Genomic DNA, 13,782 nt, shown 5'->3' on the forward strand with positions numbered 1-13,782 from the left:
TTTTTTTTTTTAAAAAAAAAAAACCTATTCAGTGCATCTGTGCCTTCAAATATCAAATTTTGTTTATTCAATCATTTTGCTAAATTGGCCAATTTAGACTCTGTGCTGAACAATATGGGCTCCTAAAAAAATCCCTAAATTTATCCACTTCATATTGGCACAGTTCCAAACAAATTCATGCTCACTGGATTTCTATTTCATTCTTAAATTTGTTGAAATGAACATAATGTGCCACTTCAGAGAGATTCATAACATTATTTTTAATTTTTAAGCACTTATGTATAGAGAATGTTCATTACATTAGAGGGTTTAGGGTGGTCACTTTAATTGTTCACCCTAAACCCTCTAATCACCAAAGTGATATTATGGAGCAAATTGCCTGTTTAGCCAGATTTCCGGTATTTCATTCTACTTCAGAACTGCTGTTATATATCTGCTCCAGACTGTTGTGGAATGAGTCTGGTTTTCATGTCCTGGAGAACACTGTTTTGATGATTGTTGTATTTATATGACACCTATCTATCACGTGTTTGTAAGGAAGTGGCTGGGATGACTTGAATCAGAATTTTTTTGTAAAATTATCTCACAAAGACACCTTCTTCTCCCCTTATAAATGACCTATAAAATAGTATCTTTGGTTTCTAGTTCTGGAATGTTCCTTTCAGTAACAATAAAAAATTATCTAGATTTTAAAAATGGAAAATGAATATATACATATGATAAAATTGTAATACTACAAACATGAATGAAAAACAAGTCTCTCGAGAACTTGGAGATGCCCTACTCCTATGCTTCAAGGTCAACCACTGATTATGTTTCTAGAGAATCTTGTCAGAAGTTTTCTAGGCATATAAAAGCAAGTATATATATTCATATGTATATGCACATATATTTTTACTCGGGGGAATATGCTCCACACTTCTGCACTCAGCTGTTTTCATTTACTACAGCTTGGAACTTCTTTCATATCTACTCATATAGATCTACCTCATTTGTTTATAGTTATATAATATACACAGTATGAATGAAGCATCATTTATTTATCCAGACAGCTACAATTAATTTTTAAAGCATCTTTTGCTACTATGAGCAATGCTACCTGCTTTGAAATCATAATGAGCTTATCTGCAAGACAAATTTCTACAAGCAAAATTACTTCTGAATCAAAAAGGGTGTGTGTGTGTGTGTGGGTGTGTGTGTGTATTTTGTCAGACAGGTTTTACCAAACTTCCCTCCCAAGTTGTATCAAGATGCCCTTTCACCCACAGCATTTAAGAGTCACACTGAGACATCTGAAGCTCTCAAAATAGCATTAAGATATCATCTGGCTTCAACTCCATTCTTCTCTTCCTCTGGGAATTTATTCTTTCTGTGTGCTGATTCCAGGTCAAAATAATACTTGTACAAAGATTCCATGGGAAAAATAGATAAATTTTATTATTTGTTGGCAGTATAATGTTTACATCACTCAAAATACAGAGACAATACTAGACAATGAAGTTGGAAGGTAGAAAATTTTTCACTTCCAAAGCTGTATTCAGCAGCCAGGATTTCAGGTAAGACTGAATAAAACAATGGCAAGCAACAAACACATTTGGAAATGACTTAGAATTGACATAGAAATTCAGAAATAAGTAATTTAAATATACATTTGGTCTTTAGAAAGAATTAGTATTGAAATTTCAATCCTCAGATTTCACTGGTCTCCTGAAACATTCAATGCTTTTTTGTTTCCTTTCCTCTCCCTTCATCCCCCAAGTTTTGTCCCTCCCTCCATTCCTCCCTCCCTCCCTCCCTCCCTCCCTCTCTCCCTCCCTCTCTCCTTCCTTCCTTCCTTCCTTCCTTCCTTCCTTCCTTCCTTCCTTCCTTCTCTTTATGCAACTACTGCATATAATTATATTGCTTATATCATAGTTACTGGTCTCATCTATGCCAGTCTCTAAGCATTCACTAGAGATATTAGAGCGCATTATGTCTTTCATAAAGGACACATATAAATTAACCAAAAATACTGTCCATAAAAGGAAAATGAAACATATTTCTCATATGAAGCCTACGTACAGTGGCAACCACTACCACAGAAGTATTTCTAAGCTTAGGGAAAAGAAGCAGTTATGTTAGAGACAGAATAGTCATTTTACTAAGTCATGTTCTATGTTAGAAAAAGAACCTCCCATCTCAATTTCAATCATTTTTCTTTCATTTTCCCACAATACTATGAGTTAATTGGTTTAATTGGTCTTGTGGAGCACCACACCAAATGTCTGCTGAATGTTAGCCTTTATTGACCTGTGATTACATCTTCGTTTCCAGTAGATAATTGAAGTAAATTCTTTTACAAAGATATTTTAGAAAATCACTTTACTTCTGACCCACTCAGTATGACAATCTTTACAACTCCGGCTGTGTAATTAGGAGGTTAAAAGAATACCATTCACTGGTAAGAGAAAATGTGTTCTTTTCAGCCCTCAACCCCCAGCCCTATAGGAAATATAACTTCTTTGCGTAGTAAAGTACAAGTAAATATTATGGAAGTTAGAGTAAGTTTTCAGTAAATCCTTAGCCTATATGGACAATAGGAGGCTTCCAAAATTTTAATTAAAAAATAAGGTTTATATTATCAGTATAAAAAAAAACTTTGCAGTTATCTTCAAATTCTTTATCTGCCTTGAGAAATATTGATGGTGTTAGGAAAAATTAGTTGTCTCATGAGCACATTTTTCCTATGCATACCAATTCTTCATAAATTCAGTTTTTAAAAAAATTCTTTAATCTTTGCAGGGTTTCTAAATATCATTTCCAAGAAACTAGTAAGTGTTGTGGTAAAATCCAAACTAACAAAATGAAACAAACAACTGGTTCTGTGGTCAAGAAAAGTTTGGGAAATGCTGAGAGGTTAAACAGATTTCTTTTAGGTTGGCTTCTTCACAACAGATTATAGTGTGGATGCTCATTGTGAAGATGAAAGGGTGATATAGTATGCAATTTTTCTTAAACTAATTTGACATGGAATTATTTTACTGTGGAACATTCAGAGGCAAGTATGCAGTGGTTTTTAGCAAGTGAATTGTTTTTCAATTGCACCAAATGACATTATATAGACTTTACAATGCATTTTCTAGAACAGAGGCTGGGGAGCCAATCCGAGAAAGATGTATAAGCCAGAAACCATTGAGACAGCAACTTCCTTAAATGGGGTCCATCTTCTAAATGAGGTATGAAGTAGACTGAAAGAAGTTATTAGACTATCTTCTTACTAAATCACAAAATGTTTACAATACTTTTGAAAAACAAAGGTATCTTAGGCAGCCTTATAAGTGAGGCAATTATAATCTGAGGCAATTTCTTACTACTCAAATATCAGACAACATACTTTTCGTACCATTTATTCTGGAAGTTTTATTTACACTTGTTATTTTCATTTAAGGTTTAGTAAAATGCCTCCTGTGGAGGCAGCATATTAAGCTTCATCAGTTTTTAAAAATTTAAGGAATTTATTGGAATCTCTACATTTGCTCAGGAAATCATTCCCCTAGAAATGAGACAAGTTAGTGCCAAATAATAACATAAATAGAGAGAGGAAGGAAATCAGTGGGAGAAAGTGCAAGATTCCCAGCTCTAGAGCTTGGTTAATCCTGGCGATGTCAGGGCTGGGCAGTAACAGTGCTTGGATTTAGGCCAGTGGAAAGGATGCGGAAAAGATCAGAGGAATGCTCAGTGGAATGAGAGGGCAAAAAGGGGAGTGGAAGTGGGAAGAAGTGAGAAAGAAGAGGATGTAGGAGGGTACGGGAGAAAAAAATCATACTTTCCAATATTGTTTGCACCTGGTCCTGGGAATGTCCATCCTACTCTAGAAATGGAGGACATGTCAAGGTGAACAAAACTTGTTAATCATTCTTTCAGTTATTACACAAATATTAAATATCTATTTTATCTCAGGTACTGTAATGCATAATAATAAACTATGTGGAATACTGTGGGAGAAAAGAAGAGGAAAAAACTAACAGTGTTCATACCATTCAGAAAAATTTTCATAAACTGGGTGATAATTTGAATTAAGCCTTGACCCCTGAGTGTGAGTGTGAGTTTGCCAAGTGGCTACATTAGGTAGTGCGGGGATGGAATGGAGACTTAAGAGCAGAGGTGAGTAATTCAATAAGGCTGAAATGTAGAGTGAATATTGAGAAGTATGTAATCTCCAGATTTTTACATGTGTTGATAATAGAGGAATATTAAGCTATACACAAAGAGAAAATCACTAGGTTATCCACAGAGATTTGAGATAGGATCTGGGTGACTATATATATATATAAATTTTTTATGGTGACATTGGTTAACCAAGTCCAATAAGTTTCATCTGTACACTTTAACAGTAAGGCATATATATAAAAGAGATCATTCTCATGCTCTAACCAGGAATTATTTTTTGCCTTTTAACTATTCTAGAATTCTGTAAAAAATTTTTTATTTGATTTGAACATTGATGAATGTATAGGCAGTGGTTCTCAAAGTGTGGTCCCCAGACCAGCAGTCTCAGCATCACTTGGGAACTTGATGGAAATGCACATTTTTAGTCTCTACTCCAAAACTACTAAATCAGATACGAAATCAGATGTATTTTAACAAGCTCTTCAGATGATTCTGATGAATCTAAATTTTGAGAACCACTATAGTAGAGTGTGATAAATGGCAGACTGAATATTGATAACATCTTTTTTTTTGTATCAAAGTCAACATCTCATGTGAAAGGTAAAAAAATTTCACTTAATTGTACGTTGTCTCTACATTGTCTTATTGATTCTAAGATTCTCACTGTATTTAGAATTATCTATAGGAAAATCCCTAAAGACTCATAGTTCTAATAATGCCAGAATTTTCTTGATTTTGACTTTAAACAATAGGTGTGTAAGTACGAATAAGTTATCTGCAAAATGGAAATAATAACACTGCCTTTGCATGTTAATTGTGAAAATGTAAGTAACAGATATAAAGCACCTGAGACATACTAGAAACTCTAGAGAGGGTTGTTATTGTTGTTACTGTTAGCATTATTAAATTATAATTACTATTACTATTACTATTATACATGATAATTATTTACCAGTTAGCCTTTAAGTATGCAGATGACTAAGTGGTGTGATTTGTATTTTAAAACTGGGTAGACTCTTTGCTTCAAAATATCAACCTTACCGCCTGTCATTGCATCAAGTCAGCTTTATTTTGACTATTTTATTCTATTCAATAAATATTTATTGAATAACTAAGTGAATAAATAAATCTATTAAAATCTAATTACCAATGATAAGGGTGGGGGAGACGTCACAGTTAAGTCTAGATTCACTCACATGTCAGTGTTTTGTTAAGAATTGATCAACGAAATGGGGTAAATGATGCAGTCCCTTTAAAGGGCAGGACAGATGGTAAAAGCAGGAAAGATGCTTGATAGTGGGAAGAGCCTGGAAGAGGGAAAGTATCCCTGAGTGATGATGGGAATGTGTCCAAATGCATATTGTATATTTTTCATGTTTTTGTGTGAGCTTGAAGTTGGCAATAGCTAAACTAAATATACAAAATCTGCTCTGAACAACCATTTTAACGTTTCTTGTTATTTAGCTCGATCGATGTTTTTACTGAATGGACTTCTTGCTTGACTGCATTAGCTGGTTATTTTTGCCTAACTTAGTTATTTGTCAAATGACCCTGCTCCAGATAAATCTAAACTACCTTAATCTAATGAATGTTTATTGTTTTTTTTTTTTTTTTTTAAATCTCCTCATAAGGAAAATAGAAACTATCCCTTGGTAACTTACTTAGTTCCATATCCACTGTCCCTTCTTAGATGATATGTTTAGTTCATTGATCTATTTCCTGAACATATCATATTAGATTATTATATTTGGCTTTATTAAGTCAATTTTTTTAGTAGTCATGATATGCAAAATCCATCATTTTATGGTAGTAGATATGCTAAAGCTACTAAAAAGCATTCATAAAACACTTTTTAATTTAATGTACTTATTTGACATCACATTAAAAAAATTTCGCATTCTAAATTTATGTAGGAAAAAAGGCTACTAAAATATTTTAAGTTTGTTTTTTTGTTGTTGATTTACTAGTTACAGATGACAAAGTTTGAAAAAATATAGATATTTTGAAGATTGGTTTATTTAAAATCAGATTTGTATTTCCTACAGATTTCATATAGGCAGCTTTTCTGGCATTGAGAAGATGATTGTAGGTAGTTCTTATATTAAAGAAGAAATTTCTAGAATGGAGATTGATGGGTGCTGGGGAGCTAAGGTTTTCTTAAGATTCTGTTATTTTAAACAATGTATCCGTGTGCCCAGTATAGGGATTTTAATGTGTGGGCAGAACCACAGTTGTGGTGCATGAAAGCCCCTGGAAACTTCTCCATCTCTGCTTGCCAAAGGTGTGCCCTGCAGGAGACCATTACTGTCCAGAAGATGCCTTTTCCAAACCCCCCCTGTTTGTTGGATTAGCAGTTCTATATATTCAAGGTAACTGGTCTATTTATTACTATTCTCTATAATAATTAAAGACTAGATACTTGTCCAACAATAGGAGATTCTATAAAGTAGAAACTATAAAGCCGAAAGAGTGATTCTTTGCTAAAGAAAGAGGATATTTGACAATGAACATGAAGAAATTCTTTGAACAATGTGATATGGGACTATAGTGATCAACTTGAACTTTCCAGAGTTACCTCATGAGATTTCATATTTTACCAAAAAGACTGACATTGTTCAAAAGCATATTTAAAATCCTATTCTAGAATTCCTACAAAGTCAGTTATGAACTATCCTAAAATCTCTGATATTTTATAACTCTAACACATTACAGGTTGTGTGTCCACTTTAGTCTTGGTTGTGAATGGTTTTGGATATTCAGAAAAGTGAATCTATCCTTAAAGGACAATGATGTAGTGTCTCAAGAAGAATATTGGATATCTCTGGATATTCAGAAAAGTGAATCTATCCTTAAATGATGTAGTGTCTCAAGAAGAATATTGGATATCTAGCACTAGAGTCCTGAGGAAATTACAAAGTTTTCCAAAATTATTTCTCAGCAACAAGGGTCCTAGCTCTCAAGGTGTCTATTTTGACAAAGAATGGGGAAGAGAAGTGTGCCAACATTTAGTCAGTTTTTCTGAGAAGCAATCTACTATAGTGTTTAAGTTTATAAACCAAGGAGCCAGATTGGCTTGGAATGAACCATGTTTCTCCAATTTATTAGGTATGTGACTTTAGAATTTCTGTTTCTAGGTACCTTAGGATTCTCATCTACACAACTAACTCTTATACATGTTTTACAATATTTTTGAAAACATTAAACCAAATTCTGGTACATAGCGAGCCATCAATAAATATAAAGTTAATATGAAATGCTTGTATATATTTATATACATTTGCATAGTTGCTTAATCTGATGTGAGTTGGGTATTATTTTCCCCATTTGGCAGATGACTATGCACTTGCTTAGTCTTAGAGGGATTAATTAACTGGTGTGAACTTCAGAGAGACAATAAAATGCTAGGCCAAGAATAGAACTCAGTTACAAGTGATCGGATTTCTCTTACTTCCTGCGTCAATTATGTAAAATATCTGAGACACATTTTGGTGCCCTTTAATAGCCCTTGTCTACTGGAGACAGCCTGACCCCTGATGGACAGAGATTAAATGAATCAGATCTAGAAAACTGATTCCAATAAAATTTGCCAAAATCTATCTTTGATTTTGCTACTGCTGTTAGTGTTGTTCACTAGGTATTTCTTTCTTTCAGCCTCTGATCGTATAGTGGAATTGTATTTCCTTGCCCACTTTGAAGTTGCAGATGGCTATGCGACTTGCTTTGGCTAATGCAACAGAGATGGAAATGATTTGGCCCGGTCCCAGGAGGAGATTTTAAAGTCAGTGTGTGATTCATCATGTCCTTTTACCCCTGCTTCAATGATTGCAGAAGTACATTGTCAAAATGGAGTTTCCATCACTGGACTAGTAATGGACTTGTAGCATGATTGAGAAATATTCCTTGTTTTAAGCCACTGAGATATTAAGGTTCTCTTTTGCTGTGGTACAACCTAGCTTTGCTGACTAATGCAGCTATCGACCAAAACTGAAACCGTGAATAGTCAGTAAAGGATTTTAAAGTTCACTATAAGAAGTGGGAGATGCAAATCATGGTTACGCAGAGTGAAATACACACCTTTTGTGCTCTCCGTTTGTCTGCTCGTTGATTTTGGTGGTAGATCCGACTGAAGTTGGATACGATCACTGGAACAGGTAGAGCAATGACCAAGACCCCACTCAGAGAGCAGATGGATCCAAAAATTTTCCCTGCTATGGTTTTTGGTACCATGTCACCGTATCTGGGTTAGAGAAAAAAAAAATATTGTTTTAAATCACAGAAAGTTATTTCTACCTGCTACAAACACCGTTTTGCTTTAAGCCAAATGATATTTTGAAACAATTTATCTCTTCTTCATGATTACAATATATATGGCTTGAGACTTTATTAAATCAGAAATTACAAATATTTGAATATAAAGAATAATGTTTTAACCTTGCAGAAATTGATTCTAACATTTAAAAATCTTTTTGATTGGAAAATATTTTAAGCCAGATGATGTAATGATAGCTCTTCAATTTGTCCTTTCTGTAATATGGCATAGTTCTTTAAATTTACTTAATCATAAATACTTCCACGCTGAATTTTATAGTCTAGATAACACACTTTTCCACTTAATTTTTTCAATATTGGATTGGTTATAAAATGTAAGTAGAAAAAGTGTTACATCACATTCCTTTCATCAGATATAATCACTTAAAAATAAACTTTCCAAGGTCCCATTAACCTTCACTTATTAAATCCAAAGGCCATTTCTCCACGGTAATCTTACTCAGTCTCTCATTTGTATTTGGTTAGTTGACTTTGCTCTCCTTGCAACACTTTTTGTTGGCTTCAGTATTAGAAAATTCCCTTAGCGGTGCTTCTCTACCTTTGGACTGTTGTTCCTTCTCTTCTGGCTCTTTTTTTCTTAACTGATTTCTAGGTGCTGGAGTAATTTAGGTTTCAAACTCAAGTCCTCTTATCTTCTCCATATAAACCCTCTTCCTATGTGATTTCATACAATCTCGTAGCTTAAGACTACTATCTATATGCTGATGATACCCTCATTTGTATTGACAGCCCCGATGTCTATCTTGAAAATCAGACTCAAATCTTCAGTGGTCTGGTCTGATTATTTCTACCTCTGGGTGTTTAAGAGCCAATTAAGACTTAAATCAGCCAAAAAGGAACTCTTATTTTCCTAACCTCTTCTGCCCACCCTCAAATATGTTCCTCCCACAATTTATCACCTCAAACTAAATGGAACTGTAAACCACCCAATTGCTCATATCAAAATTGAAAGAGCCACCAAATCCTCAGTCTTCTCATCTCATTTCTCAGCTAGTCTTGTTTTCTCTGTCCAAACCAAATTATATCTTATTTGGGTCTTTTTCCTCAACCTCCATTTTCCACAATAATCCAAGCCATCATCTCTTGCCAGAGCCATGGATATGGCTTCTTACCTGAACTCTCTTCTACATTTATCATTTTACTACTCATTCCAATGTAGCAGCCAGAGTTCACAGTTTTAAAAAGGGAAATTGTACAGTTGCTACTTCGCTTCACCTTCTAATAGACTTGAAACAAAAATAAATCCAAACTCCTTATTTAGTTCCTGACTATATCTCACACTGCCTTGCACTAAGCTCATTGCCCTCTGGCCACACTGGCCATCTGGGTTTCTGTCACATGTACAGCTCCAAGATCATCATTATTCAGATTGAGCCTTAAATGTCTCCATTCCAGAAGTTATTTTCCTGCCACCTTATCCATAGTGGTTATATTGTCTCCCTGCCATTCTTTTTAACATTTCCCCATTTGATTACCTTCACAGCACTTATCAACACATGATATTTTCTGACTTACTAATGTGTTTATTTTCCGACTCCCCACCTGCCCGACCAAGATTAGAATATAACCAGGAGTTGCTCTATTTTATGTCTCACTAGCACAAAGCAGACTCTTAATAAATATTAGCTGAATGAATACATTTTCTCTACCTTACTGATATAGAGTTCTCCTAAGAGTTTATTTCTAGGGATGGGGGTAAGAAGAAGGTCTTTTGATCATACTTTTACAGACATTACCCAGCTGCATCTATACAGCTCCAACTACTCCTTGCTCACTTTGGGGTTCTGGGGTTCTCACCATCTGAGGGTTTTGTCATTAGAACAAAGGTCTCCAAGGAGCTCAGATATTGGAACCCAGACTCAATGAGGTTTAGGGGTACTTGCGGATATATTACATCTTGAAAGGAGACCTAGGAAATGATCTTGTGGGGAAAACGTTGTGTGTCAATATGGAGATGGAAGTTGCTGAGGAATTGGCTCAGGAAAGGCTGATGAGAGTGACAGCAAGCTATGCTGAATAGCACGACCTTTGGTGACTCCATTCTGGGCTTTGGTCCTCTGCTTTGAAGACCTGGTTACTCATTCTTGTCAGTGTTTGTAGGTGCTGAACAGTAGAGTTAATTCACCATAACTAAAGTTCTCACAAGGTTTTGACATCAGAAAGACAGTATTAATTTATTGTAAAAAATAATAATAATCTGGGGACTGGAACGCTGTGATCATATGAAACTTAGTGTCTTTCTGTAGGCTACCACGGGAGCAACCATAATCCAAAGATTATGTTAGTGAGGAAATGGTCAAAACTAAAGAAATTCATGAAGCAAGCAAAAAAAGCTTGAGAAATTTCTTACCATAGGGATAGATCAGTAGAATTGGAAGATCAATTTTTATACAATGCTGTGTGCACATGAGCCAATTTCTATGTTTGCCACAGTTCACATTGAGTACTTGGCCATATGTTATGAAAATCTTTCCGTTTGCACTGAGCGTGCAGGAGGCCCTGGAGAAGTGTAACCCCCTGCACCTCCCCACCCCCCACACAGACATACAAGCTGCTTTTCAAAAAAGGGATTTGATTTTAATGTCTCCCAATTAAGATCTTCCCTCAAAAGGGAAGGTAAATAAAATTGAACTATTTGTTATGGCCAGAGAATACAAGTATTGAGTCCATGTAATTAAAATAAACCTTTTAAGACATAAATACATGAAATGAAATACTTAGATGAATCCATCATATAGTTTTTCCTGCCTCTTTTTAAGACATTTGTTAAAAATTAGTATTTATTAGTGACTTTTTTTTGTGTGCCCCCTCTGAGGTATGAACTTAGTGACTTTTTTTTTTTATATTTTAGGCTCACTATGTCATAGAGTGGACAAGGCTAGCACACTTGTAATTATTAGAGAAAATTAAGGATTCAACTGTGGGGTATAAACCCAAAGCTCAGGAAGACTTTTACGAAGACAGACTGGTAAGTTCAGGTAGCAGGTGGTGATGGTGGGAAAGGGGGAGATTCATGTACTCAGAAAGGTCACATCTAAAAGAAGGGAGAAAATCGAATCTGAGGGACTTTGCTCAAAAGGATTCTGGGCCAATTAATAAAGGTTTTCCTGGGAAAGCAATTTTTGATGAAGTGCCTGGGTGGGATTCAACTAGAGAAAGAATCCCTGCAAATCCTTTTTGAATGTAAACACAGATTATAATAAGAAAAGCAAGCAAGCAAAGCAAGCAAGGAATGCCATAGCCTTTAATTGGAATTCAATTAATACTTGATTCAAAACTAATTAAATAAGTGATGTCTTCTTTTGATTTCTAAGAAGAAAAAATGATAGATTAGACAGGAAAGAAGGAAGGAAGGAAGGAAGGAAGGAAGGAAGGAAGGAAGGAAGGAAGGAAGGAAGGAAGGAAGGAAGGAAGGAAGGAAGGGAAAGAAAGAAAAAGAAAAGAAAGAAAGAAAAAGAAAAAAGAAAACAAAAGGATCCATAAGGGAAAAGAAGTAACAGATACATAAGGGCGGTTTGATGTCATAAAGCTATGCTAATCTGCATCAAATACAGTTATACTTATTAATTACCTCTACCACATTTGTGTTGTAACCCCAAAATTCCTTCACAATCAAGAAAGTGATGGGGAGCGCTGGAGACGACTGGTCGGTACTGCAATTGTTCCGGTGCAAGGAGGAAGGGAAAGTAATTGCCCATTCATTGCTTGGGACATCTTCTGTCATTTTTTCACTCTTGGGTAGAAAGCCAGAGCTTTCTCAGTTATCGCAAATTAGGATGGTGTCTAAGGCTCTTTTGTTCTGAGGCCAAGGCAGAGGGAGATGGTGAGAGGGCACAAGTGAGCAGAACTGCCAGGGCGCTTGCGGTGGTCCCGGCGCCCCGTGATCGCTGATAACCACAGCCGGAGCCGGGCTGATTGCCAACAAGCACCCGCTGCCCCTTGGTCCTGTATATATCACTCTTTCTTTTTTCCACCCTGCTTTCCTTCTCTTTAAAATATTGGACCGCCATTGATATTTGTAATATTTTAAGCATGTTTTCCTAATTTGACTATCTTAAAGAATCTTGAAAAATACACAGTGTGATTTGTATCTGTTCTCACAGTGTCTGTTTTGTTTCCCTTCTGCTTTAGTAATATACTTGCAAAATGAAAATGAGTAATTTTTATTTACAAAGTTGTAATTGGGGACAGAATCTACTTAGAATGGGGTATATCTCTCTGGAAAAATCAACTGCTTTCTTTTGTTTAACAAAGGATCTTTTAACTAGTATTCAAACTCTTAGTAAGAAGCAAAATAGCATTATATATTTCAGGAGTAATATCTCTGAAACTCAGTGGAGGAGACTTAGAAAAGAAAGCTGTATAATGAAAAGTGACTCTTACTGTAGCTAAATGACCATTTAATAAAATATTGCGTACAGTACTGGCATTTTTAATGATTATTTCGATCCTAGGCAACTAGTTTAACAATTGATATTTTCTCCTTACATTCCATATAAAAACACACTGCATTTTTTGACTCTTTATTCTTAAATTTATGCTAAGCCCAGAGTATTATATATTCTATTCTTTCATTTTTCCTTCAGAATTTAATATTATGTCTCATCTTCAAAAATCCATTTCCCAAAGAGTTACACTAAAACATGTCGATGTGTTTTTGTTTTCACAGAAACATTTTTCTATATTTAAATAAAATATATCCAAAGACTATAGGGGCCTCTAAGGTCAAATAACATAAATATTGAATTCTTAAAAGATAAAAAAAATAGGAGAGAGCATAATATAAAAGAACGAGTATCAAAAAGTTGTAGACAGTAAGAATGAGCAGACTTGAACTTTGTTAATTGAAGAGAAGATTTTCCTATACATCTACGTTCTTTAACTGCTTCTAACTTTTCCCTCTCTCTCTTACATCGCCATGTAGAGCCACTCCATCTTTCTGAATTTTTTTCACCCTGGACAGCTGCCAAACTTCATGTTTATTACTCCCTTTCCTCCTCACATCAGTTAAAAGGTACAATATGGAGGTGTCATTCACATAAAATATTAATTCTAAATTTGCACATATTGCCTTAAAATACTTAGTTATAATTACAATCTTTTGCCATATGTTAAAGATCATATTGAGTGGAAGACCTATTCTTTAGGAAAGATTAAATTGTTGGTTCTTGAAGATTTTAATCTTAAATATCATCCAGAGTTTTCATGCAAAGTACTTAAATTCTGGCATGCTCTCAGTGCCAAAAAAGTGGCTAAAGCTGGTTAATTAAAACAAATGAGTAGAGTGAATATATTATCTATTTA

General features: G+C 34.9%; 1 protein-coding gene across 1 annotated transcript in view; it reads right to left on the reverse strand.

Moving 5' to 3' along the window:
* Positions 1-13,782, reverse strand: part of KCND2 (potassium voltage-gated channel subfamily D member 2) — a 462,470-nt gene that overhangs the window by 10,560 nt on the left and 438,128 nt on the right. Inside the window, exon 2 of the mRNA XM_006910576.1 lies at positions 8,224-8,386. Coding sequence (XP_006910638.1) covers positions 8,224-8,386 — 163 coding nt within the window. The remainder of the gene's footprint in view (positions 1-8,223; positions 8,387-13,782) is intronic.

The sequence above is a fragment of the Pteropus alecto genome, unplaced genomic scaffold (assembly GCF_000325575.1).
Source record: "Pteropus alecto unplaced genomic scaffold, ASM32557v1 scaffold22, whole genome shotgun sequence".
In the NCBI taxonomy this organism is placed as follows: domain Eukaryota; kingdom Metazoa; phylum Chordata; class Mammalia; order Chiroptera; family Pteropodidae; genus Pteropus; species Pteropus alecto.